Consider the following 26658-nt stretch of genomic DNA (forward strand, 5'->3'; position numbering starts at 1 on the left):
TGTTCTGTTTATGTGTACAAAACATGCACATTCTGAAACTCATCATTACTTGACAGCTTTTCTCAAATAGAAAACCAGCTGAACAGCACAAAAAGCAATCAACACTCTCTGCTTTCTTATCTGTAATTTTCTGTGGCTAGATCTGCACCAAGGCAGCTCTGGCTGGCACCTGCAGCGTTAAACCCCTGTCAGCATTTCCATTATAAATTCTCCACTTTAGAGATTGCTGTGTACCCAAACTCACATACAGATTTTCCATGCGGGAGCAAAGAGTTTATTACTGCTATTTAAAAAAGTGATACTATTTCCATCTCTGCTGCTTGAAGTCTTATTCTGGCTTCTTCACAGAGAAGTACCAACAGATACAGTTTTCAAGGAGAAGAAGAAAAATGCCTGACACAAAATTCAGAATCCCAGGGAGCTGCAAGCTAATTTCACTTGCCATGAACTATCTGTCCCCCACCCACAGAGGGAGAAGAAAAAAAGCAAACTTTATTCAGGTCCTGGGTACTCGCTGCCTTGAAAACCAGCTCAGGTTTGAGTGCACCCCTGCCCCCTCCCCAACAGCCAGAGCGCTTCAGAACAGGCTGCAAGCTGACAGACACCAGAATTTAGAAAGGGGCAGGTGATTTCTTGTTGAGAAGAACTGATTTTGTCCTTAACAGAAAAGCTAGAGACCCAAGGAATGGAATTCATCATCCTCTACCTGCAGCTGTCAACAAAGTCCTTGTCTGCAGAGAGCAGAGGCTTCCCAGATGGCCATCTGCACTCCTCGCAGGGCGAGTGGAGAGCCAGCAAACTCCCAGCACTATTCATCTGAACCATTTAAACCTCCAGCTAAGGCCACGGGAATTATTTCCTAGACATGCCTGTTAAGAGTCCAGGTAGCGATCCCTGAAGTAGGAGCAGTATTTATTCTAACATGATTTCTAAGAAAGGAGAGGAAGAGCCGAGCTGTGAGAAATGCAGGCCTGCCAAACTCAGAGGTGCCGCTTCTGTTTGTTTACTAAATATAATTCAGTCCTACTCCTGCAACACTCTGTTAGGGCATGCTGGTTTTTGCTCACAAAGATGCCTTTGTCAGCTCTCTCCAGCAGTTGTCCAATCCATTTTTGAAGTGTTTCCCACAAATCCAGCTCTGCACTCTCAGCCCCAATGATAAACAACAGCAGTATGCGGGATATGCACAGTGCACAGACATTCTATTGCACGGCATATAAAATATCAGAGCTGGCAAAAGAATTTGCAACAAGGCTTCCAAATAAAATTTTTCAGAGCTTGACATGAGCTCAGCCTTTACTTAATATTTGACTCTGTCTGGTAATGAAAGACATCCTGCCTGGCCCAAAGCACTTGTGTAAAAGAGCAGATATTTGAAAGGTCACAAGCACTCGGAGCAGCAGGACTGCAGACGCCCGCTCGGATGTTTGCTCTGAGATAAATCAGGCTGCAGCAGCTGCTGCTCCCAGCCCCGGCCCAGGCCCTATATCAATCACATACACATAAACCTCTTGCACTGGGACACAGCACAATTATTTTTCTTTAAGACTATCAACTATAAACCATGGCAACCATATAAACCCCTCCCCTCAGCTCAAGAGATCAGGTACTTCAGATACTCCCTTACTCGCATCATAGATCTTTCAAACAAACTTCTGTGGGACAGATTGAAAATGGCACCTTAACAAGTAATGTTCTGTGGTCAAAAAATGCAACAAAACTCGTACCAAAAGCTTCCATCCCCCACACTTCCCCTGGCATCCTGCCCAGTCCATCACCTCTACCCACAGTATTTCTGGATTTACTACAAGGAAGAGAAACTCCAGAAAAATGGTTTAAGTTTCAGTTAGTTCTTTTCCTTTGAGAGTTTCTGCCCTGCAGGATGCAGTGCTGTGTGGGCTGGGAACCTCTGTGCCTGCCATGCTGCACAGCTGCCTCAATCCATTCCTCACGGTCACTCAAACCAAGAGCACAGAACAAATTTCCTCATTCTCCTCTGGGAACACTGAAGCATGTCCTTGGGATGGGAATTGTTACTACAGGGGGGGTGAAAGCAGGGAGGGGAGATCCTTTAGGAAAAGGAGAACTGCTGCACAAACCCCAGGGCACATCTCTGCAAAGCTCTGCTGCCTCTGTGCTACTTACAGAACTGGCTGTAGTGGGTCTCCATGAACAGCTGATCTTGGAAAGGAGCAAGGGATAGTAAAGAGGAAAGGGAAAATCAGACATACTTTTTTCTGCTCCCTTACACGACCTGGAACCAAACCCGTACCAGGAAGGGATTTCTTTCTATGTTACGCTTTCAAGAGCTCCCAGAAAGAAGGCTGGGAAAGCACGGAGTCCATGAGCTCTTCCATGGGAAAGCTGCAGAGTCACCCCTGGCCTTGCTGCAGGGAGCAGCTGTCCCTGTGCTGCATTTCAGTGCCTGAGAGCACAGGAGCCATGGAGGCTGCAATCTCCTCAGGGCCGTGCCACAGCTGGAGCCAGAGCTCGCCATGCTAAATACAGCACCCCCGAGCTGGGAACTCGAGTGGGCCGTGTTGGATTGCACAGCAAAGCAATTTAAGCAAATGACTAATCTAAACCCTTCAGTTTCGATCCTACTTTGGGCTTTGAAAAAGTGCCTGAAAAACATCAACCATCAATCCTCACCTGCTGGAACAAAGCAAACCCAGAAGATTAATTTTGCCATCCTAACACCAAATCGAGGCAAATCCAAACAAGACTGTTTACTGACTTGTGCCAAGCCACTTGCACTTGGACTGGGACCAGGACTTGTGGCATACAAAAGGCATCACATGTTTTTCATTTCCAGAAGGAAGAAAGAAAAATTACTATGAGATTACTATAAGAAATAACTAATAAAGATTATTTTATTCCCCAGACTTGCTGGTACCTTAACTAAGTCAGTACTTTGATTTAAATTACCCTAAGATTCCCAGAGTCTTAACAACTATTTCATTACAATACACATTTTAGAAGTGTGCAGAGGTACATGTGTGTCCATTACACTTAGAAAGTGCCAAAGCATTTTTTTTTTAAAACCAGAGTGCACAAAGAGTTCTTCATGCAGCAAGGTCTTAGCCAACTAAACTAACAGGAACATTTAATATGCTATTTGAACGCTCTGATTTTAAAAAATCTTTCCAGCTGACGTAACAGCGAATTAAGAAACATGTGACAGTAAGATCTGAAAATATTACACTGGATGTAATCATAACTGAGAGCAAAGCTACATTAGATTAGAAATAACGATGATTGCTGCACAGGACATTCCAGCACTAACAATGGAAGCGCTGCAGTTGGCTCCAGCCTGGCAGCCTTTGTAAGGCAGTCTGTTTCACCAGCCCAGCAGGCTCAGCATCACACTTACCGCGGTGCCGGCTGCCGCAGGAGCAGGGGTGCCACGACCCTCCTCACCAGCCCCCTGACTCTGTTCTTCCGGCCCGCGCGTCACAAGAATCCTGAAGTGCTGCTGCCTCATGTTTTGATCTGGTCTGATTTTAAACAAGCATCCCTGCCCTTGAGGCATCCTCTCTACTGAATTGCTTCTAGGTATTTCTGCCCTGTTCCTGCTGTTTCCAGGCAGCTCCGAGTTCAGCCCATCAGCTGCGGGGCTAATTCCTTCTGCTGGTGGCTGGACAGGGTAGGAAGTACTCCTTTCCAGCCGTATCCGAGGGTACCTGACCAATCTGTCCCCTTTTGTTCCAGTAAAGCCAAAGTTACCTCCACCTCCTGCGCCTGTACTGCTTGCCTGTGGCTGCTGTAACTGGAGAACAAAGAACTTTTTCCCTGAATTTGCTGAGGGATCTGGCACATGCTGCAAGGACCAGCGCCGGGGTTCAGAGGTGGGAGCACTATTTGGAGCCTCGGGACCAAAGGGAAGTAGAGTAACTTGAGGCACCTCTGCACTTGAGGCCCGATGCTGAATCCTCACACCACTTATGTTTAAACCCGGAGCCGCCTCACTTGCTTCTTCTCGCTGGGCAGCCGGCAGAGCCTCCTCGCTCTGGGGGTTAGTGCCACAAAACATTCTACGGTCACAGCAAACGCTTCCATCTGTCTGCTGCCCCGACTCTTCCACCAGCCTGGGCGAAGAACTTTCAGGAGGCGCCTGCGGAGCGCTCGGAGAAGAGCGCTTTTCACCAGGGGATGCGTAAGGCTCCCTGAAGTCAGAGAAGTGCCAGGGAAGCGTCTCCTCCGCGGGCTCCAGGGCCGCGCACTCGTCGGCGCAGCCGTCGGCAGCTTTGCGCTGCAGCGAGATCTGCATGGAGGAGCTCCTGGTGGGGCGCGCGTCGACGCCGTTCAGCAGCTGCGGGATAAACATGGATGTGCTCCTCTTCAAGGAGCCGACTTCGTGCACATCTCCGTCGCCGCCATAACCCGCTCCGTGCCGCGAGAACGCGTGAGGGCTGCTTCTTCTTGGCAACGTGTGGAATGCCATGAAAAAGTCATCTTCTCTCTCCCGGGCAAGGATCTCCGATTCGGGGGCTGTGTTGCTTCTCCCAGAGCCAAAATGAAACCGCAGCCGATGGGCCATGGTTTTACAGAGAGGAGAAAAGGAGAGGGAGAACAGCAACAATTCAGGCACTGCCAGAAGTTAAAAACCAAAGGCATGAACTCCGAGGAAAAGTGTCCCATCTGCCAAACGGTTAGCACTGCAGCCCTGGGAGCGACAGATAGCAGAAATAGCCCAAGTGGCAAGCAGCATTCCAGGCATGATTGGGCAGGAGCAGTCAGCGCTCCTACACACACGGTGACATAGGGTAGGATGGTGGGAGTCACGTGGCCTGGTTCCCCCTCTCCAATGTAAGTGTGTGAGGAGTTTGTTTTTTCCTTTTTTTTTTTTTTTTTTTTAATGCCAGCAAGAGCCTGAAACAGCACCTTCCCAGCTGCTCCTTTTCCATCAGGGAGGAGCGGCCCCAGCGGGAGAGCTCTCGCAGCTGACAGAGGCAGCGAACACACTCAGCACTGCTATAAATCTAAACCACATCAGATTCACAGGGCACACTTGGAGAAAGCACTTGCAGAAAAATGTAACTACAACAAAACACTTCCATTTTCTGTTAAAAGTTTAAGTCAACACCGCATGCAAATGAGGAAAATTCTTTCAAGCATAACATTTTGGTGTGTTACAGCTCTAGGCTGTCACGGCAGAACAGGAATAAATACAACATGGTTATGCTTTCGATTTTAACCATGCTTATAACACAATTAACAAACTTTTGCCGTTAAAAGGCCCCAACAGCAATATAACCTGCAGTTCCCTTTGAGCAGCTACAAATTACAAACAAAGCAATCGTACATATGGCAAAGATCTCTCACACAGTAAAACCAGCAGAACCATGCAGGACAGCAAGCCAGAAAGCTCCTTTTCCAGATTTAGCAGGCAGTGCAGGTGAGGGAAAAGGGAGCTGGGTGTTGCATGTCCGTTTGTACTGATTTGTCTCTGCACAGAACTGCCTGCTCCTGGCTGGCCTCCAGCGAGGGAGTCAGCAATGCCACCACGCGTGGCACTGCCAGCACGGGTACAGTTACACTCGCTGAGAGCCACAGAGCTCAGGACAGGCAGGCAGGATACACCAGAACGTGAACCAACCACCCTGAATCAGCTTTTCTGCAACAGAGGGCACTCACACGTGAAGGGTGCACACACTTCTTAGCACGTACCAGAAAAGAAACTCTGGTTAACCAGAAGTGCAGCTCCATCTCAGGGCCTGGACAGCTGTTCCCTGCCAGAACTGGGAAGCCCAAATCTTGCCAACAGCTCTGAAAACCTGTATGTGGCGGGTCAGTCCTCTGCCAACACATCTGAACCCTGCTTGCAAGCAGCTTGCTTTCAAAACCACAAAATTACCAATCCCAAGAGCAATGGCAGCTCAAACGGATCAAACTGCCAGCAGCCAGCACAATCCCACAGTTCTTTATATGGATTATGAGACGCAACAGAAATGGGAACAGCTTCCACACAGCAATGGGCCTGGAGATTGCCTTGTAGAAGCACAGGTGTTGGTATCATTTCATCTTATTTTTCAGCTAAAACATGTTACTCAATAACACGGTCTCTGCATGCAAAATAAGGCTCTATCACATTTACTCTGTTGAGATTGAGGAATAGAAAAGCAAAGACACCTGCAGAGACAGAGTGTGCTTTGGTAATTTGGGAGGAAGAAGGAACAAAGTCCTTCCAATAAAAGCCATTTAAGTATTGACAATAAGTATATCAGAGTAAAGCCAGTTCACAGTAAAACCAGTTCAGTGTCTCCTCATTCTATAAACACAACCTGATGGAAACCTGCTCTTCCAAACCCCCCCAAAGCAGTCACCTTGCCATAGACCTCCTGCAAGGAAAGCCATGGCTCCTAAGCCCAGGAGGTTCCAAGCCCAAGGACAGACTGACTTTGGAGGCAGGACCAGAAGGAGAGTACACACAAATTGGTTCAACAATGAAAAGTGCTGAAACTGCCAGGGCAAGGCTGGTACTGCGCACCCAAACTCGAAAATCCAAAGCAGCATGTCTGAAATAAGGATCCCAAAGCTGTCATTTCCCAGCTGTCACTGCATACGAGCTTTTTCTCTACCCCACCTCCCTGCTCCTGTGGCACCTTTGCATTCCAGTGGCACATGGCAGTTTGCAGTGGTCATTATGACCATTATATACAAATAAATATGCTCCTGGTCAGCCCCTGTAGGCACAGTGCCACCGGTTCACCAATTTACTTCCCCCTGAGGAAAGACCCAGTCATTCAGCTGCCAAGTCCTCTTTCTCCCCAGATTACAGCTTGTGTGGCTTCCTTTGCTCTTTATTTATTAGGGAGATAGAAGGAAAGAACCCATTTGTAGAAGACAGATGCTTTTACACTGTCTTTTTTAAATGAAAGTATCTTTGCAACTCTGATCCTAATCTTAAGTTCAGTAAAGGTTGTACTGCCCCCAGCCCAGAAAATGTCAATTCCTGATCTCATGAACAGAGTTGGAGTTACAATGTTCAAAAGGCAAACCCCCAAGGGCCATCCAACAGCGTGCCACTGCACTGGCACGTTCCACCCTGATGTACAGAGGGACACTGACGCTTTCCCCATGGATCAGAACTACAACAGAAGCTAGCAGCAGTCAGATGGTGAGAGCCTCCTCCAGAAAAGCTACTGCAGCAGCCAAACTCAGTGTGAGACAAAGCCCACTAACAACTGTGAGCGTTGTGAGGCAGAGATGAAACCCAAGGGAGCATCACTCTGCCATGACCTCAGACCTTCACACATGCATTGTGCACACAAGGTGCAGCTCTGGTGAGCTGAGGCACCTCCCCAAGCAAGCTGCAGAAGCATTAAAGGACTGGAAAGGGACACTAAAATGATAAAGCAGCTGCTTTATCAGCAACTAAAAAGGTCAGGACTTCAATGGTTTGAAGTGGAGAGGCCTGCAGAAGGACAGAGTGAGGAGGACCATTTTGGTCTGACCCAGAAGGGCACTACTTTAGTGTCCTTTTAGTCCCAGACTCAAATGGTTTTTACACCTCTATTTGTGTTTCTTGGCACGCTCACTGAAACAACAGTCTGAAGACACCTTTAGGCTGTGGCACACAGAGCCTTGTGATTAGTGTAACACAACTAAGACAAGCACTCACCAGTCTGTTTTCATCAAACACCTCAAACAGGAGCCGATGGTTGGTTGGGTTTACCTGTGAGAAAATCCAAATGTCACTGCGAGTTCAGCAGCTGGACAATAACAATCTGTACTAGCTCAGGCAGCAATCAAACCAAACCAGGACAGGACTAACAGGTCTGATGTAAATCTTCACTTGAATTGGAGCACCAGAACCTTACTGCAACTGGGAAGAGCCTGGCAGTTGACATGAAAGCTTTTATTTGCTGTACTCAGTTCCTGCATCTCCCTGGCAGAGGTCTCCAGTCCCAGGCTGGACAGACTGTCAGGGCTCCCTGACTGACTGATTTACGAGGAGCAACAGCAGAATTCATATTCAGATATGGTTCTGACTGTCCATTGCTCACCATCTCTAGCCCATTTAGCACACACCCTTGGAACACCCAGCAGAAATCTCCCCAACACCTGAAAACAGCAAATATACCTCCAGAAAATAATTTATTTAAACTGAAGCAGAAAGACTGCCAACAGTTAAAAGGACAAAATCAAACATAAAAAGAACTCTGTCAGAAAGACCGAAGAGATGCTATTAAACAACAAAAAGTTTTAGTGTTTGATCCAGTTTGATCCAGTATTTTTTTCAGAAAATCTTTGCAAGCTGAGTTACTATGACCAGCATGTTTAATTAAGAAAATTTAGAAATAATATACCACAATTCTGTGGGCTGGAGATGGACTTCCCAGTTTTGAGAAAACCAGAGAACTGTGACACACAAAATAGGGTCTAAGGTGCCATTATTGCTGAGGGCATTCAAGATGTTCCAACAGCATCTGTGAACTACAGCAGAGGTTTTGCAGCAGTGCTGTGCATTCCCTTTTCCTGAGATTTCAGAGCTGCATTACTCAGCTGCAAAGCTGTTTGGTGCATATGTCCCCGTGATGCTGAGGACACATGGAGCACCCCTGGTGGCACTGCTGTCCCACAGCTCCCCACACCCACGGAACTCCCAGCCGGAACAATCCGCCACAGCAGCCCTCAGCCCTGCTCGAGATGAATGTCTGAAACCCCCTGAAATCCTACCCGACCTGCTTTTGTGGGAGCCACAGCTACACTGAAAGGCAAATGTCAACTGTTCTTTGGAAAACTATTGTCTGCAACTGAGCAGCAAAGCTACTGTCCTTCTCGATTATGTAACTGCAGGTTGGGAAACAGTTTCTGGGGAGCCTGGAGCCAACTCCTGCTGAGCATTCCACCCCTCAGAAACACAACAGCAAGTACTTCAGGGCCTTTGGAGTAAACATATAAACAAATAGAAACTAACATTAGCTGCACAATCTATTTGACAAACAAACAGAAAACATGTTCTAGTAATGACTGTAAATAAAGAGAAACTTACTCTGAAGTAAAACTCTTCATTCCATTTAGGGTTCAGTGTCTGCAAAAGAAATAACAATATTTACATTCAATGTTTAAGTTTTCTGGTGTGCAATTACAAAAACATACATGCAAGTGACAGTTTTCTAGGGAAATAAAAGAGAAAGAAAAGCATGTAATAAAAGAAATTGAAAAATATATTGCCAACTAGAAATTCTCTATTGAGTTAACCAAATGTGGGAGGATATTTGAGTCAGATGATCCTAAAATAGATATTAAATACAAAAAGAATTTGATGATTAAAAGACAAATCATTGAGAACCTATAGAAATAAAATCTGAAGACATTTAATTCTCAAGATTCGTTTAAACCCAGAATAATTTTTTTAAACACAAAGGTAACTTCAGGGCTACAAGAATATACTCAGATTTATACTGTGAAATAAATAGAAAAATTTTAAAAGCCAAAAAAAAAAAAAACAACACCAAAAAAACCCCACCAGAAATAAAACCAAAAGAAAAGGTTATTCCTTGGAATAGATCAGATATTCTTCCAATATCTTCCCAGCCCAAAGATTATAATTTTAGCAACCTGACTACAATGCACAGAATAAACGTGCATATAGATTGCCAGCTGAAGTGAGCTCAAGCATGACATAACAATTTGATAAAAAAGAGATGAGAGCTACAAACAGTAATTTGGGCATGTATAAAAACAATTGGACAATATGTCCAATGTTTTTGTGCTCGTGCCAAATCATTCCCTCATGCTCTCACACGGCAGAAATTTACGGGCAGAGCTGACAGGAAAAATTGGCTTTACACCCACGACAATTCTGTTCTAGCAGAGAAGGGGAATCTTGGCTGTTTCTCTTACTCCTTGCTAGAGATCCAACAGATTCCTCATACCCAGGACATGGGGCTGGCTATACTGCATGTCTCTACAGACTGGGAGTCCAGGACCTCGTGGCAGAGCAGGAACAGCTCTTGAAAGAAAAGACCACTGTAAAGGGCAGGTGAATCAGTGACACGAGGAGCAGGGACGGGCTTGTGGGCGCAGAGAAACTTTCAGCTTTTGTCCCTGAAGGAGCACAATGCATTCAGTAAAGCATAAATTACAAGGAAGCACTAAGGAAAACAATGTTACATTTTAACCACTTGTACTCATCAAACGCTCCTGCTGTCGGCAAGAGAGGGTACACACAATTCACCAAGCAAAGCACTGGCTTAACACGGGTTTTGTGGCACTACTGCCCATTGCTAACCCATTGATTCCAAATGCTGCTTAAGCACAGAGTTCAGGGAAATCCCATGACCAAGGCAGCAGAGTCTTTGGTGATGCCTGGGAACTCACAGAAATGTGTCCCACCTTTACAGGTCCCGTTTTTAAGTGGGCCGAGGCACAAAGTACAAATTTATCTTAGGAGGAACTGCAGGAATGGCTCCATACAGACACGGGCAGGGAAACAGTGACAAAAACTCAACCTCAAGAAGAGCTACATCCTAAAAAGGGCAAGAGCTGCACACATAAAGGACTGCCAGGAGTCAAGCTGAGCTAGACCTTCCTCGGGTATTCAAAAAAGGGTTTTCATTCAACCCTACACAGAAAGGAGGACATGGAGAGCAAAGATGCTCCTGAACACTGGGCGTTCTCAGAGATGGAGATATTTTTAATATTCTATATGGGAAAGGTAGAAGTCTTTGGAGCTCAGCACAGTCAAGGTGAAAAAATTAAGAGACTGGATAATCTTCATCTGAATTTTTAAATTCCAGCAGGTATTTAAAGAACACACTGACCAAATTAAGAAACTGGATAATCTTCATCTGAATTTTTAAATTCCAGCAGGTATTTAAAGAACACACTGACCAAATTATAGGATTGAAGCCAGCAAACAGCAAATCCAGCTTTGCCTACTTCAGAGAGAACCTTTTCAGCAGGGTATTCCAAACACAGCTCCAAAATGAAGTACAAAGCATTAATCAAACCTCACAGCTGGATTGACTGTGGAGGGAGATAAATTGAAAAAAAGCCTCAGAAATTTAACCCAGGTAGATCACGCCACATGAAGCTGTTATTCTTCTGGTAACTTTGTTTTTTCAGAGTAAGAAAACAATGTGCATTTCACCCCTTTGGCTGCAATGAAGCACTTCCAGAAGCACAGTCCAGCTGTGCAGTAGGATAGAGATGAGACAGCAGCACAGGACAGGGAAAAGGAGAACAAAAAGGGGACACTGCAGCTCCTTCTGTTGTCCCAAAAGCACTCCTGCAAGGCAGTGCTGCACTGAGTTACCCATTCAACGGAGGAACACAAAAACAAGGAGAAAAATGAGAAACTTGTGAAGGGTTAGACACAGGTACAGAGCTGAAGGAGGTAACTGCCAGTCAGTCATTCCTCAGATCAACTGTACTTGGTACTTTTTAATGGTTTTAACTCAAAACTCAGATGTGCTAATGATGTTTGCTATTTACAAAATAGAGAGAGGATTGCAACTTGCACAGGGAGAACTCTGCCTCGAGATGAAATTTAACAATTCAAAGCAGACATGACCAAGTAGAACTGTCCAACATATGGGTTAATACCACTAGTACAGAAATGACTGAGAATGTCTGGGCTTTAACTGACAGTGAGAACAAACAGTGAAAAAAGGCAGATGCAGTATGAAAACGAAACAAGCACTAATGGCTAACCAGGGAGTCTTTGAAAAATTCCTCTTCCACATCAAACATGCCCTGCTTCTGGGACAAGTTCTGCTTGGATCTTCCACACCTCCAGGATTCCACATTGGCTTTCTCATATCACCCAACATCCTGATTTTAGAACTGCACCATTTCAGCTTGTGCTCTCACTAACAAAATTCTCCCCACTATTCTGTTTTGCAGCCATGATTTCAACTGAACCCCTGTTGATTCTAAATACCTCCATAAAAAAATGGCAAGTCATTATTTTCCCTTACTTTTCATACAGCTTATGACTACTTTCCTCTCTGCCACCAATACCAGCAAAATAAAAAAAAAATGTCCTTAGGGTCTGATAATGACAAATATCCCCTGGTGGAATTTTGTTTGTGCGAACTAAAACTGAGAAATTAATTGAAACTCCATTTTGGTTCTAATTAAAAATGTAAGAAATCCCAGGCTTTTCTTACAGCGTACCTTCTGTCATCTGGTTGTTTTAAATTCCCACATTAAGAAAACATTTTGAAAATGGAAATTTTGAACAGAATGATCATTTTTCTTGAAAGTCAGATAAATGGTAATTAAAACAGAATTTCTCAGTCCTTTATTTCAGCCATGTCTTCCAATGAAATATGGATTTCAAGAAAGAATCTGTGGATGGTGCAGCCAAGCTTTAGGGAACAACATGCAACACGAGGTGCTGTCTCCAGGCCAGACACACTGAGGGGCAGGCACTTGTTGTCAGATCTTGCTCAGGAGACATCCACATTATCCAGCTGCTCGATAGACATGTATGTAATGACTTTAATTAGTGCTGCATTACGTTATACAATTGTGTTCCAGTGTTCTTAATCCTTCCAAAGCCATGGGATTAGAAAGAGTATATACGTACCTTTTTGATAGTTTTTGTCTGCACAAGAGCAAGTTCTCTGTTCTCATCTGCTACATACAAGGAAAGCTTCACATAGGGGTCACTGCAAAAGAAGACAGCAGATTTAATGGCCTACAGTTGCCCAGCCAAAGAGCATTGCAGAAGGACTTTTTCATTTAACTGGCTAACAACAGCACCTCCAAACACTTCCAGTGGAATTGTCTTCAGTGAAAGCTCAGGACTCTGGTAAGCTACTGACACACTGAAAATGAGTGTTTGAATGTTAAACCCCACCCATAACAGCAGAGATCATTCTGCAGCTCTGTCCCTGCTGGGGACAAGAACTGCCTGTTCCCACAGGCATGCCCGTGGCACTCCATTAAAACCAGGCAGGGAAAAATGGGAGCCCTGGGGTCTGGAAGAGCCTGGCTGCAGCCAACCCCTGGAGGCTGACACAAGTGCAGCAGGAGGTGTTTTGAAGCAGTGGTTATAATTGTTTTGAGCCATAAAATCAAGCTGCACAGTGTCAGCAGTGATTCAGACAGACAGGGCAGAGAGCAACCTGCTCCAGTAGAAGCTGCTCCTGCCCGGGGCAGAGGGTGGAGCTGGATGATCCTTAAGGCCCCTGCCAACACAAACCATTCCATGGTTCTGTGCTTCAAACTGGCAGAAAGAGCACCCTGCAGGAACAGATGAACTTCACACGGGTACAGTGTCAGCAGGTGGAACTGGAGCAGGGCCTCTGCTCCAAGGGGGGAAATGGGTGCCCGAGTAAAAGCAGGAGCCTGACCTGCTCTGGGTGCTTCCCTCTCAAGGCTGCAGCACACTCTGCTGGATGGTGACCCAAGGCTTCTTGAATTCACAGTACCACCAGACACTCAGATTTACCAACCAAGTCATTGAAATGCTGACACTTTGAATTTAAGGAGCTATGTTGTGTCAGTATCACTACAGAACAGTCACGCTTGCATATTCATTATACTGGATGGATCAAATATCAAATGCCACAAAGGTGGAAACAAGAATGAACAAGACATCTTGTTGGATTGATTACTCCTATCAGTAGATGCACATAAATGCATCTACTCAATCTGCAATTAAGTTCAGCATTAAAAACCAAGGTTTAGAAGAAAGCAAAGCATCACTGATTATAAAGAAATGCTGGTGCTGTTTTGAATTGCCTGATGTACCGTACTAATATTTACAGGCATCCTCCCAGATTTGGGCTATCAATCCATACTTGGATGATAGTTGGTTCCTTTTAGGAACCATTAGAAATACTGCTATTTTTTAGTGCTAAAATACCCAGGATGACTCTTCTGCCTACAGAAAATGAGAACTGTGGCACAGAGATTATTTTTAAAATCTGTTTCTATTTTAAAAAATTAGAGAATGATCAAGTTTATTACCAATTTCAGCAAGGCAATTTTGCCTTTACTGAACAGACTACTGACATCTCTGCCTGCTCTAAAAGCAGGACAGAGTGAGTCAGACTGAGCTGAGCAGCCAAGCTCCTGGTCCTGAAGGTGCAGTTGGAGTTTACCCAAACGACTGGATATTTGAGACTGTTTACTTACACGCATTTGTTTACCTAAAACCAACACGTGGCTGGAGCCCAAGGGAAGTGGAACTGTCTCACAGAGCCCTGCACTCACCCGCCCTGCCCCGGGCTGCCCACCCCAGGGGCAGAGCAGCTCTGGGGGAGCTGCACAGGAACACAGCACAGAAGGGGTCCAGCTGAAGGCAATGGGCCATGGGGTCCCTGCCCAGCCCCAACAGGCCATGGGCAGCACAGAGGTCACCCACAGGCCAGACAATCCTTCACACTGCAGTTACAGGAGCTCTCAGTCACTAGAATGCACCTGATTAATGTTAAAATTCTTATCTTTGGAAGCCAGTAAATAAAAAGCATTGTAAAACTGTTAAGAAACTTGTTACTGAGAATCAGGCTCAGACTCCAACAAGCAAATAAACAGTGTAATTTGGAAGTGCCACTAAGTGAGCAGTGCAATCCAGGGGTCTGTACAGCCCCACTGCTTGGATCCTGCCCAGTGGCTGCCCTGCAGGTGACAGCAGCAGCACTCCTGGGATCCACACAGCTACAGGGAAATGAAACGAGTACAGAGGAGAAGAACACACACCAGCTGAGACTCCCTGGGGAGCAGACATTGTAACTGAACCAGCTGGGGAAGGAATCAGAGAACGGCAAAGAATGGAAGAAGGCAGAACCCCAGTCAAGTCACAGCAGAAAACAAAGTAACTGGGATCCCAGAGAACAGACACCACATGTCAGAGCAGCAGGAGAAACACCGAGGGAACTTCACAGGGGTTAACTGCACCCCAAAACCCAGCTAACAGCAAGTATTCCAGATACACGTGGCATCTTTGCAAGGGAAAATAAGTACCAACACAGCAGATCTATTAGACAAAAACATGAAAACCACTAAAATTGAGAAAAACTTACAAAAAAAATGAAATACAGCATCTGGTCTGTTAAAAGTCACTAGAAAACCTATCCACAAATTGGAATGAAACAGACACGAAGACAAGCAGTAAAATACCAGATTCCTGTCCCACAGCAGTGCCTGCAGATGTGTTAAAGGAAGGAAATCCTGATGATTCAGGTGATAGATGGCAATAATAAATGTAATAAATAAATAAAACCTGCTGAGAGCACAAAAAACCCCAACAAATCAATCAGGTGAGTCTGGACAATGCTCTCAAGCACACAGTGAGACTCTTGGGATGCTCTTTGCAGGGCCAGGAGCTGGGACTCAGTGATGGACTGATGGTCCAGTCCAACTCAGTGCATTCTATGGTTCTGTGATTCTAACTTATGAGCACAGACAGCAGACTCGAATCAGTCTGGAGCTGCCAGATATTCTCACCCTGAAACTGACTGATTAAAAGGAGGGGAGATGGGGATTAAAATGAAATAGTGCTTTCTTGACTTTCCTCAGGCAAACTCACTCATTCCTCAAGAAAGCACAAACCCCTTCGAGCACTCCTGGAAAGCACCATTCCAAGTGCTGCATGAATACTTTCATTGTGCTCTAAAAACAAATGGAAAATAAAGCAGCTCATCCCATCACAGCTCCTTGTGAACACCAGTCTCAGCCCTGAGCTGCTGATTTGTGTCAGGATTTAAAAGGGCGTGCTGGAAAAGCTTAGGAGTGTAAGTGACACTGGATGAGCAGAACGAAGCCCCTCCACTCACACAGATAACATCATGTATCTGACATATGGAACTATGTCAGTTCCGCACCTTGCTAGGAAAGCTCGCTGCAGAGGTCACTTGGAGGAGAAGTACTGGGTTTGCCTGGGGAAGAGGATAAAGGATTGAATGTGAAAATGGCACAAACCAGAAAACTTTCTCTACATCAATTTTTACACTAGTAGCAGTGCTAATTTGCCATCTTAATGAAACCTGCAGCACAACAAATTGGCAGTCATGGACTGCTAGGAGTCTGTCAATGTAGGAAATACCCAAGTGGAATCCACACAGTGCTCTGGCAGAATCACTGCAGCACCAGAAAATGGATCCAGGAAATGAACGGCAAGCCTGGAACCTGGGGACAGGACAGATGGCCAGCCCATCCCCAGAGTTCCCCTGGCAGCACTGCAAGCACAGGGACACCAGCACAGGGACACGACAGACTGACAGAGAGCTGCCCAACGCAGCGAGGCCGCTGTGTGCAAGAGGTAACCCGACTGCAGCTGCAGTGATGCTAAACCTACGTTCAGGCAACAGAGACATTTCAAAGGACCAAGCAGTGTTTGAAAGAGAAATGAGCCCAGTCACCATCCTACCAGTGACTGGAGATGAAGGGCAGTTGATCTGTGGACACCTATCTAAAATGCTCCTTGCTACAAAATCGAAAATTATTAGAAGCACCAAATCTCATCTATCCAAACGTGACTGGCCAAAACCTAAAGAGAACATCAGCACCTGCCAAGATCAGGAGAACCTTGAAGCTGATAACACTTCTCTAGAGAATGAAAGGGAATCCTAGGAAAACAGTGGTAATAATGAAAGTTGTATTAATCATAATCACAACTTAGTACAAAGAGAGTTTGGCAGAACATCCATCAAAACAACCTGAGGCTTTAAGAAATCCTTTTCCTGACCTCAGGAATCCCTCAGACATCCAGAATTAGCTATTTGCCATGGTTTTGTCACCTTGCAGTATTTGGCACTTTCTTAAAGCTCAAGCAACTGTAGATATATAATTATCATCTTTCATTTGAATCTCAGCATGAAAAGGCAAGCTTCCAGCTCTTCTTCTGGAGAACAAAAAGCACTGATGACTTAAAAACTCCAGCGAAAAATCTCAAGGAAGATCAGCCTCCTTTAAAAATCACATTCCTTTAGAGCAGTGTGAACCTAGGGCCCATGAACAGTGTCCCATTTGTTCACTTGAGTCTGGAATCACATCTGCTCTATACTTTTGAAACAGTTTTGAAAGCAAGTCTCAAACTAGCTTCTGCCAGTGACATGATGTATTATTTACTTATTTTAAGCTCTAAAAGAAGGGGGTGGAGAGCACAGGCACATGTGAAAGAACAATAGAACTACTAAGGCCTACATGGCTCTATTTTTATTTTAAAAGCTGAAACCGCCTCCCCACATATAAAATTTAGTAACACTTGTTATGCAAGTGCGTGAATGCCAGGCTTGTCACATGCAGGCAAACTTTGCATTTCAAAATAGCCCGACTAGTTTCCTTTGGAACTGTCTTGCACAAGATAATTTTGATTATGTCAGAAATACAGAACCATTCCCTTTGTGCTGCCCCTTTTCTGCCTCACATATCTGAAAGAACTGATCAACAGCTCCTGTAATTCTGGCTGCAGAAACAGCTCCAACATAAAGGCAGAGATGCCTCTCTCTCAAAGCCATATCCCAATCTGATTCTTGTCCTGGTCTTGAGGGGACCGCTATTTGGCTATCAGGTAATCCTCAGCCATCCCCTTTTCCCAGCCCCTCATCCATCTAACCCACCTGCCCTCTGCTCAGTGCAGGTACACACAGAACAACAACCTTACTGAGCCCGTAAGGCACGTGTCCCCTCGTACTCCTAAGGCAGAGAAGCTGCATGTTTCAGCAATCCCCAAAATGACCACCTCACATTTCTGTCAAGAACAGCAGAAGGCCTCAGGGCAGCTCCTCCCCAGGGGCTGAGGGCTGGGGCTCTGCCTGCTTTGGGGATGCCCCAGCTGTGGGCAGGTAGAGGCAGATGTGCCCAGCTCCCAGCGCTGTGGGAAGAGCCCTGCTCTGCACGGATGCTCTGGTGAGCTGCAGACTGCGCCTGCACGAGGGGAAACGCGCTTGTACACAACGTCCTTCAGCAGCACCGCTCACAAATCCACACCACTACACTGTCTGCAAAAACAGCCACCTCAAGGAGTCTCCACAAAATCATGGGAGCCCTTGGATAGCAGTTAACATCAGGGCTGAAAAGCAGGTTATGCTTGGCAAAAGGAAATTCCGTGAACCTGGAAATGTTTTTCAGAATCATTTAATCTTACTTAGAGAAGCTCTGGCTGTGCATGCACTTAGTGGAGCTTAAAAAATTCTAATTTTTTTTTTTTTAATGGCAATATTTTGCTTAGTCACTTTTAGATCCAAAGAGATGAGGGAAACAAATTCCCAAAACATGCATCATCAAAGAAGATTAGAATTACAATGAGATACTTCCAACCAAGTTTTATAGAGAGCAGTAAAAACAATGTTCTAAGGCAGAACCTCTTACAGTCGCTGTCATTTCATCCCAATAACCATTCCCCCGGTGACTTTCCCCACTCCTGCACAGTAAGGAGAAGTATAACAAGAATACACAGCAATTAAGTACATGGAATAGTCCAGAGCACACGGGCTGTGTTTGCTCCCTGGTTTCATTTTAGCACGAGCCTTCTGGGTTTCATCTTTCTGCCTGTACTGAGTAACATCCATTAAGAGTTTTTCTCAAAGAGAAGAAAGATTTTGACCTCACTGTCACACAAGTCTCATGTCCTGTGACACAAAGTGTCCAATCACACAAGGATACAGGAACATCAGCTTCTGGAAAGAAAACAAAACCTTACCTTACCCTTCACCGCGAAGCCAAACTTGCAATCCATGGTGCCTAAGCACCCCAAAATCTCATTCCTCCATACCAAATCCCAGAGCCATTTTACAGACCTCCCATTTTCCTTCTAGTGTTTTATTTTGCAAAGAAAAGCTCACACTTCTGACTCTACAAGAAATGTAGCAAGGCTTTACCAAAGAGCTGCTAGAGATGATGACTCACATCACAGACAGCTGCGAAGAAGTGCCTGTGGCTGAAAAAAGGAGTTGAAAATTACACCTCAAACCCCTCCTCCAGTGTCTCCACCTTCCTTTACCATGTTATGTTCTAATGAAGAGTAATGAGATGGATTCCTTTTGTGTTCTTGCTCTCTTGGAAGTCTCCCAGAGCATAAAGAATATTTTAATCTTCCAAAACAGATGGAAGTGTAAATATGGGGTTTTTTCCTCCCTGAGGCCAATTTTTTTTGCAAAGGTTAAATGAATGCTCTAACAGAATATTCATACATCAGCCCCTGGAGCTGAGGGGCTGATGTATGCATAGATCTTCCTATGCCACTTCACACTCCCAAAATATCTTAACAAGTCCCAAAATCCAGCGGGGGTGGGGAAGGAGAGAGAGAACTCTGTGACACCTGGCTTTTGGAAGAGAAAAGCTCAGCACAGTAGCTCTGCCTTAAATATTTAAGACCAAAAGCCTTTCCTTACACGATTTTATTGACATGCCCCTTTTTTCTTTTAAAGATACCAGATTCAGGTAAACTCACAGATCACAGCAGATAGCAGGCAGGTGGGAAAGCTGAGGAGCTGAATAGAGAAGTTTCTTTTCCCTTTACTCAAGTAACAATAAACATTTTATGTTTCTGTATTTGTACAAATAAATTTTTCCATTAATCTGATGAAAATTATTTTTCACTATGACATTATAACCGTCAGGAATTATTACCAAGTCCTCTTATTAAGTAGCAAGACCACATCCTCGAAGAAGCAGCATTTCTCCACTTAAAGCTCCTGAAATAGATACCCAGTGCATCCTAAAGACCATAGCATGCAGAAATGGGTAAAAACCTGCTGATTTCGGTGAAAAACCAGAAAGCCTGATTGGTCAGAAATCACCAGGTACCGGTTCGCGGCGAAGCTCTCTGGTGCCCTCTGCTGCCAGGCACAGCCCCGGCGAGATGCAGCACCCGCAGGGATGTAAAGGATACACGGATTCCCTGTGCCACGCCACTGCTCACTTCACACACCTGTGGGAGCATCAGCGTTACACAAACAAAACTATCGATTGCCCAGCACATCTCTGCTGAGCAGCCTTTCACCTCTCCTCCACGGCCACCCTGCAGACAGGGCCTCCTCCCAGGTGGGCACCCACAGCTGGCTCAGCATCTGCCCACCACTGCTGCTCCACCCGGCTTTAGGGGAGCACCCTTCATTCCGCAGGGAAAGCACGAGCCAGCTTGCTGCTTTCCTTCCCTTCCCACACTGCTAATAACATTTCCTTTCCTCTGCACTGGAAAAACTTCCACTGCAAATCAGCTAGGAAAAGGGAAAAGCAACAACAGAGTATGAACTCTCCCCTGCTTGAGCAAGTGCCCCCTAGCCAAGTGGCGCTGGGAATGTGGTCACAGGTCTGTTCACCTCCAGGGCCTCCCTCAGCCAGCAGCACACAGCACTCTCCCTCTGGCACACGTGCAAGTGCTGAAGAGGCACGCAGGAGCCAGATTATTTTTTTTAATTGCTTGATTAATTGATGCTATCACCTCCCTCCAATGGATCTGTCTGTGCTCACCAGGGAGCCATAGGTAGGAGAAGGGAACAGGCTGTTAGCCAATCCAGCTCCAAGGCAGCACGCGTGCCCTAGGAGGCAGCTCCAGGGGCACAGCTATCACCACAGTTTTTCCAATAGTTAAAACCAGATATAGCATAACTCAAAGTGGACTAGAAAAGTGATAGCAGACTTAAAAGAATAGGTACAGCTATCTGCCATCTTTGTCACCTGCAAAGATGAGAGCCACATGTGCTCTCCTGCCATCACACACCACAGTGACAGGACACACATGAATTAGGGAATTCAGCCACATTTCAGGCAGCCTTGCTCACAAAAGGAGTATACAGCATGACTTACAATCCTACCAGCAGCCTGGAACCTGCCTTCCCCAGCTCCACCATGGATCCTGGACACATGAAACCAAACCAGAAAAGGGGCTTTTCAGAAAAGAGCAGGTAAATGCAATAAACCCAGTGGCAACCCATAACTAACTCCTATACCGTTAGAAGCACAGCTCCCTGACAATGAAAAACATCTGCAACTTCAACTGAAAAGCACCTAACATTTTCAACTTCCAGACAGTCACAATTTTCACTTACTTCATGATTTAGAAGGCAAAATACAGTGCTGAAGGCACCCCATCAGCTCTACCTTTACTGGATACACACAACCTGAGTTCAGCCAGTACTTGCATTCTTGTATGAAATTCTTCAGTTATGAAGTCGGAAGGAAATAAATGCAAGCTGAAATTAAATAACGAAATCCCAATCTGCAGTACTACAGTTCACCATCAGTACACATCACAGACTTGTAATTTTACAGGGCAAAATATAGAGCAGGTTACAGACCCCTGCTTGCACCTACACTAACCAGCCTCTTGTGCCCACCTCCACTGCGCCTGTGCAGATGAAATGCCCCACATTTAACCATCACCTCGGGGTGCTCACACTCACTAATCCACTCTACATTCTAGCTGCTTTGTGTCATTGCAACTGCAATTCCATAAACTTCTGAACTATTAGGAATCATAGGAAGCTTTGAGGTTGGAAAAACCCTCCAAGATCTTTGGGTCCAGAACAAATTCACGTCCCCAGGTGCTACATCTGAACGGCTTTTTAATCCCTCCATGGATGGGGACTCCAGCGCTGCCCTGAGCAGCTGTGCCAGGGCTGGGCAGCCCTTTTGGGAAAGACGTTTTCCCTAATCCCCAACCTAAACCTCCCCTGGCACAGCCTGAGGCCCTTTCCTCTTGTCCTGCCCCTTGTTCTCTGGAAGCAGAGCCTGACCCCCACCCAGCAGCACTTTCCTGTCAGGGTGCTGTGGAGAGCAGGGTGGTTTCCCCCGAGTGTCCTTATTTGCTATTAAAATTATTTTCTAAGTCAAAAAGAAGTAAAAAAAAAAAAAAGCAAACTCAAAAGCATTGAGATTTCTTTCCTGTTACAATCTTCAGAAGAAAAGTCCAAGTTTCTCCAGTGCTCTACACTGTGAGAGACTTTCCTTAGATTTAATCAAGAAGGAAATGGCTTTTGGACTCTGCAAGCCCACAGGCAGTGTTCTATAATGGTAAAATTGATTAAAAACGGACAGGACAACCCACAGAGACACAAAACACCATGTACACCTTGTAGCTAACCCTTCACAGTCAGGCAGGAGCACGCTGACTGCTCTGCTCCAGTCTGCAGCCCTGCACAGCTCCACCACGCAGAGGCACAGCAGCTGCTGGGGCCTCAGCTCGGCAACACCAACGTGCTTTCAAATGACTGTACATTCACTCATTTGAAAGAGGAAAACAAATTTAAAAACACATGGAGGGAATATGTTTTTAACTCTGCTTTTATGAAAATCCTACTGACTTGATACCAATTTCCTTAAAATATGTTAATGCCCACATCAATAGGATTCAGTACTAATTACACTTGGATTTAACTTCATGCATTTTGAAAGATAAAAAGTTATGTTGCTGATGGTCAGCATCAAAAACTGTTCTTCAAAACAACACATTTGGAGAAAGAAAATAAAAGCTTTGGCATACCATATTCTGCACACAGCTACCAAAGGAATGCTTGTTGCAAATTTCACCCAAAATACTAAAGTTGATTAAACTTTTAATTGCTGCTTTCATGTAGTTTGAAGCTAGATACACAAGCTAATGAACAATTTGTAAGCATCATTAAATAAATGCAGGAAAACCCACAGGGAGGCTCATTCATACATTAAGAAATTAGTCATTTCAATAAAAGCTAAAATTGGATACCACTAATTTCAAACAGATAAAACCCTTCTAAGTAGATTGGAACATTTGCAGTAGAGCATTTTGTCATGCTTAGGCTAAAGAGAGCAGGAATGTCAAGCCTGAATTAAGGTTCAGAAAAAGCAAACTACTGGGTTTGGGCTGATTCCAGCTGCAGAGCCAGCTGTTACCTGGCTGGGTTCTGCGAGCCCTGAGCGGAGGGAGGACAGGCAGCAGCAGGCAGAGGTGCATTAGCAGCTGTGCAGCGCACAGCCAGCACCTGCAGCACCGCAGCCCGCGCAGCGCCCTGCCCGGCCCTGCCCTGCCCAAGGAGCGTGCTCCAAGGCGCTGCACAACACCCACCTGGCTCCAAAGATGTCTTTCTTTGCCAGATCGATGCCAGAAACCACCTTCACCCTGAGGATTCGAGACTCCTCCTGCAACAGAAAAGAAAGCGGGGTTAATGTTTATTCTGTACGCCATTCTGCAGAGCAGCAGCTGGCAAGAGGTCAGCAGATAGCAGGAGTCTCTCCTAGGGAGGATCTGGAGAAGAACCTCCTCTTGGAAGGCTTATCTGAATCCAGCCATGAGGAGTATTTGACTCCAGTCAGAGCTGTTAAGAGTTCAATAAAGGCAGCAGAAGTAGATAACAGTAATAACATCATAGCAATAATACTGTAACAATAATAGCAATAAAAGTAGGAGAGTATTTGCTGAACAGGCCATTTCACATCCTGAGTGATCCATATGCCACAAATTCATTCTGCATTGACACTGAAGCTCTTCAAACACAAGGAAAATAATTCATAACATTTTAGTAATGAGAGATGTCTGTAGTGTAAAAATCAAGGCTGCACAATTTAAAATAAATATTTAAAACTAATTTTTAAGGCTGTCTCACCACCTTGGTGTACGTGGAGAGCTCAAAATCAGCGTTCACTGACAGATGGCAAGTCCTGCAGATGTACATCACTGGAGCATCAGCCTGATGCTCAGTTTATCACTTCACTGCATGAAGTGCCTGAGCAGCATCAGTAAAATGGCTTTTTTTCACTTTGTTTTTTTTCACCGTGTTTGAGCAACAGGAAGAGGCCACCAAAATGAAACCTCGAAAGTCTTCTACAGAAACAGGTTCTGCAGCCCCCCATATCAGTGATACCTTCTCTGCTCTGATAAGCCTCCCAGAGCTGCAAGGTACTGGATTCAATTACAGTAACTTGAGACTCTGTTCCTTGAAGCCTGTTCAGAAAACAATTACACTTTCCCACAGGTTTCTCCTGGTCTGTTTGCTTTAGGCAGCTGATAGCCAGACACAGCTTTGTGTCAGCTGTCCTGGCACAGACTTTTCCAGCTGTGAGGAAGGTCAGGACCAGCCCCAAAGTAAAGCCATACCCTGGAAGGAGGCACAGCCAGGGAATCAGAAAACAACAGTCCCACTGAACCTGTCAGCAGGGCAAGTTCCACCCTGGCACATGTCCTGCAGCAAACACTTGAGACACAAATCCTTCCTTAAACTTGGCATTTGGTACTCTCCCCAGCAGCACTCACTACCACAAGGTACTTTCTAATTAGGGAACAGGATTTTTTTCCCCAAAAGAGCCCAAAGTTTACCTGAGAGGTGACAAAACAGCATGTGAAAAAGAACAATTCAATGGATTCACACTAGTGAATATTGAAGATTTTTCCTACGTACCATGTGCCTGGTTTTCTAGAGCAGTTTAAATATACAAAAGGCAATGAACTTGCAAATTTGGATCAAGATAATTCCTTCAACAAGAGAAGAGAGCATAGAAAAAAACTAAGCAAAAACTCAGACTGTTCAGCCCTCACTGAAGTAGAACTAGAGAAGTTGCAATAGTTGTTTCTGTATCAAGTGCTACTCAGATTCCCTCTAGCAAAGTCCAACATCAACTTTGCTAGAGTGGCATCTTCCTCCTGCACTGAGGGCACCTCTGCATATTAACTGATTCAAAAGATATCAATGAAAAACACAAACAAATCCCCCACCATCTTTAAAAGATAAAAAAATGCAAGAGGAGGTCCCACAGCTGGAGGATCCCTAATTGAACTGTGCAAGATACAAAAGATGATGCTCCAGACGATTCTCAAAACATACCTGAAGGGTCACATCCACTTTAAGGATCCCAGAAGCCATGACCCTATTCCCTCCTGCAAGAAGGCTCTCAGCCTCTCCTCAAGACTGCAATTTAACAAGCAGAACAAGTGCTTTTTCAAATGTTTATTCCAATTTTCATACGCATGAAATATGTATATATATATGTAATGTTTAAAAAAATTAAACCATCTCCTCAGTTAGTGATGAGTTCTACCATATGTACCATATGTATTAACTTTTGCTGACTCCTTGTATCACAATTTCGTCCTTTATTTCCAAGTGTGCTGTGCCTAGGTATAAAAGGAGTTAAATTATTACAGCAACAGCAAGGTGATCTCATTGTCCACCAAAAAATCAGATAAAGGACTGCCTGGCTGGCACAGCCCGAGACTCACAGAGTACCAATTACCTGATGCAGGTTTCCACCCAGCCCTCGCTGAAAAGACTCTACAAGGAAATTACGATTTTGGTCAGTTTTTGTTATAAACCCAGGGCACAATAACAGAGATCACTAAGCACAGAAAAATTCTGCGCGAGAAGACCCAGGATCCACACCCCAAACAATAAAGGGATCCCCAGCACAAGCAGAGAGTGGGATAAGGAGACAGACTGGGAGGATTAAGAAGAAGTGGGGATCTGACATGGCAGACAGTGAGGCTGAAGGATAACAAGCATACAGCTGGAGTGCTAATTTTCAAGTAAACGAACAAGAGCCAGCAAAGCTGGGTAACAAGACTGACCAGAGACACAGCACAGCTCTGAGGGACTCAGGGAGCCAGGTACACATGGCAGGAGCAAGGCTCCCTGGGGAGGAGCACCCGTGGCTGGCCGACCAGGGACAGCTGCTGCACTCTAAAAAAGCACTTGCTGAATTAGCCCGGCCGTGTCTTACAAAGGAAAGAGATGTCAGAAGCAATGGTGCAACCATGAGTTCTCTCAGCTGAACAGCTTCAGGTCCCACATGAACTGACACTGCTGGGCACACGCTCAGACTCAGACTGCTCAGACCACAGCACGATCCACACAAAAGCTGCAAAGCACAATTTACTGGCAGTTAAGCATCCTGACTGAAAGACTTCCACCAGTAATCAATCACCTAAGAAATTCTTAAAGAGCAATTAATTTCTCAACACAAACTCCCATCTTCTAGCAAGATTATCCCAATACCCTTTGAGTCAGCAAGCAGTGGAGGCAACTGCACACTACAGGGCACAATCCTGAGATACTCCTTGCCTTCTCCTGCCCCAAGAGGCCAGCACCCACCCTCATCTGCTCATCATCCCACCCCATCCTTCCAGGAGCAGCAAAATTCTCCTCCTTGCAACATCAGAGATCAGGAGGGAGGAAACAGCAACCTGGGAACAGTTAAAGGGAGACAAGTCTTCAGAAGTCACTTGCCACTTGAGTTGCCATTTGCCAAGGAAGAATCTTTGTTCTGCCCAGAGCAGAAATTACATGGCAGAAAGAAATACTTGTCTGGTGATGAGACTAAATGATATTCACCTTCTGTGCAGGGAGCGAACACCTGACTGCAATTTTTGTGTTCCACTGAATTACCTGTGTTTTGTAAAGCACCTATCCTAAGCTGCTTTTTGAGCACAGTTTGAAATAGAAGTTCAGCTCACCCCACAGAGACATTTTCCTATCCTATTTCAACCGTGCCTGGAACACACTGAGCCTGGAAGGGGCTCCAGGTGCTGCCCCTCCGTACCCCGGGTGGCTCCTGCTTCCACAGGCCAGGCTGTGCTCCGTGCAGCCGCAGAGCTGAGGCTGCAGCTCCACTCCTGCCTCGCTCGGGTTTGGCACCTACAGCCAGCCGTGGATTCCAAGAAGCGCTGTCCTGAGCAGGGTGACACCCTCCACGGGCTGCTGGGAGCGCGGGGCTGTGTGTGCAGGTGGGGCTGCGAGCATTTTGGCAGCTCCCTGGGGACATTCCAGCCTCTGTCCCTGCCCA

General features: G+C 45.5%; 1 protein-coding gene across 11 annotated transcripts in view; it reads right to left on the bottom strand.

Moving 5' to 3' along the window:
- LOC135289008 (E3 ubiquitin-protein ligase NEDD4-like) overlaps positions 1-26658 on the bottom strand; it is an 89409-nt gene that overhangs the window by 37325 nt on the left and 25426 nt on the right. For 3 of the 11 annotated variants that reach the window (XM_064402392.1, XM_064402391.1, XM_064402387.1), the window contains exons 1-5: positions 23493-23573; positions 22952-23025; positions 12545-12626; positions 8999-9037; positions 7625-7678 (exon numbers count right to left, since the gene is read on the bottom strand). In XM_064402392.1, coding sequence (XP_064258462.1) covers positions 7625-7678; positions 8999-9037; positions 12545-12626; positions 22952-23025; positions 23493-23558 — 315 coding nt within the window. In that variant the 5' untranslated portion in view covers positions 23559-23573. Of the gene's footprint in view, positions 1-3373; positions 4861-7624; positions 7679-8998; positions 9038-12544; positions 12627-18607; positions 18804-22951; positions 23026-23492; positions 23574-24704; positions 24759-26658 lie in introns of those variants that run through there. The other 8 variants (XM_064402389.1, XM_064402388.1, XM_064402390.1 and 5 more) reach the window with 7 other exon arrangements.

The sequence above is a fragment of the Passer domesticus genome, chromosome W (assembly GCF_036417665.1).
Source record: "Passer domesticus isolate bPasDom1 chromosome W, bPasDom1.hap1, whole genome shotgun sequence".
NCBI lineage: Eukaryota > Metazoa > Chordata > Aves > Passeriformes > Passeridae > Passer > Passer domesticus.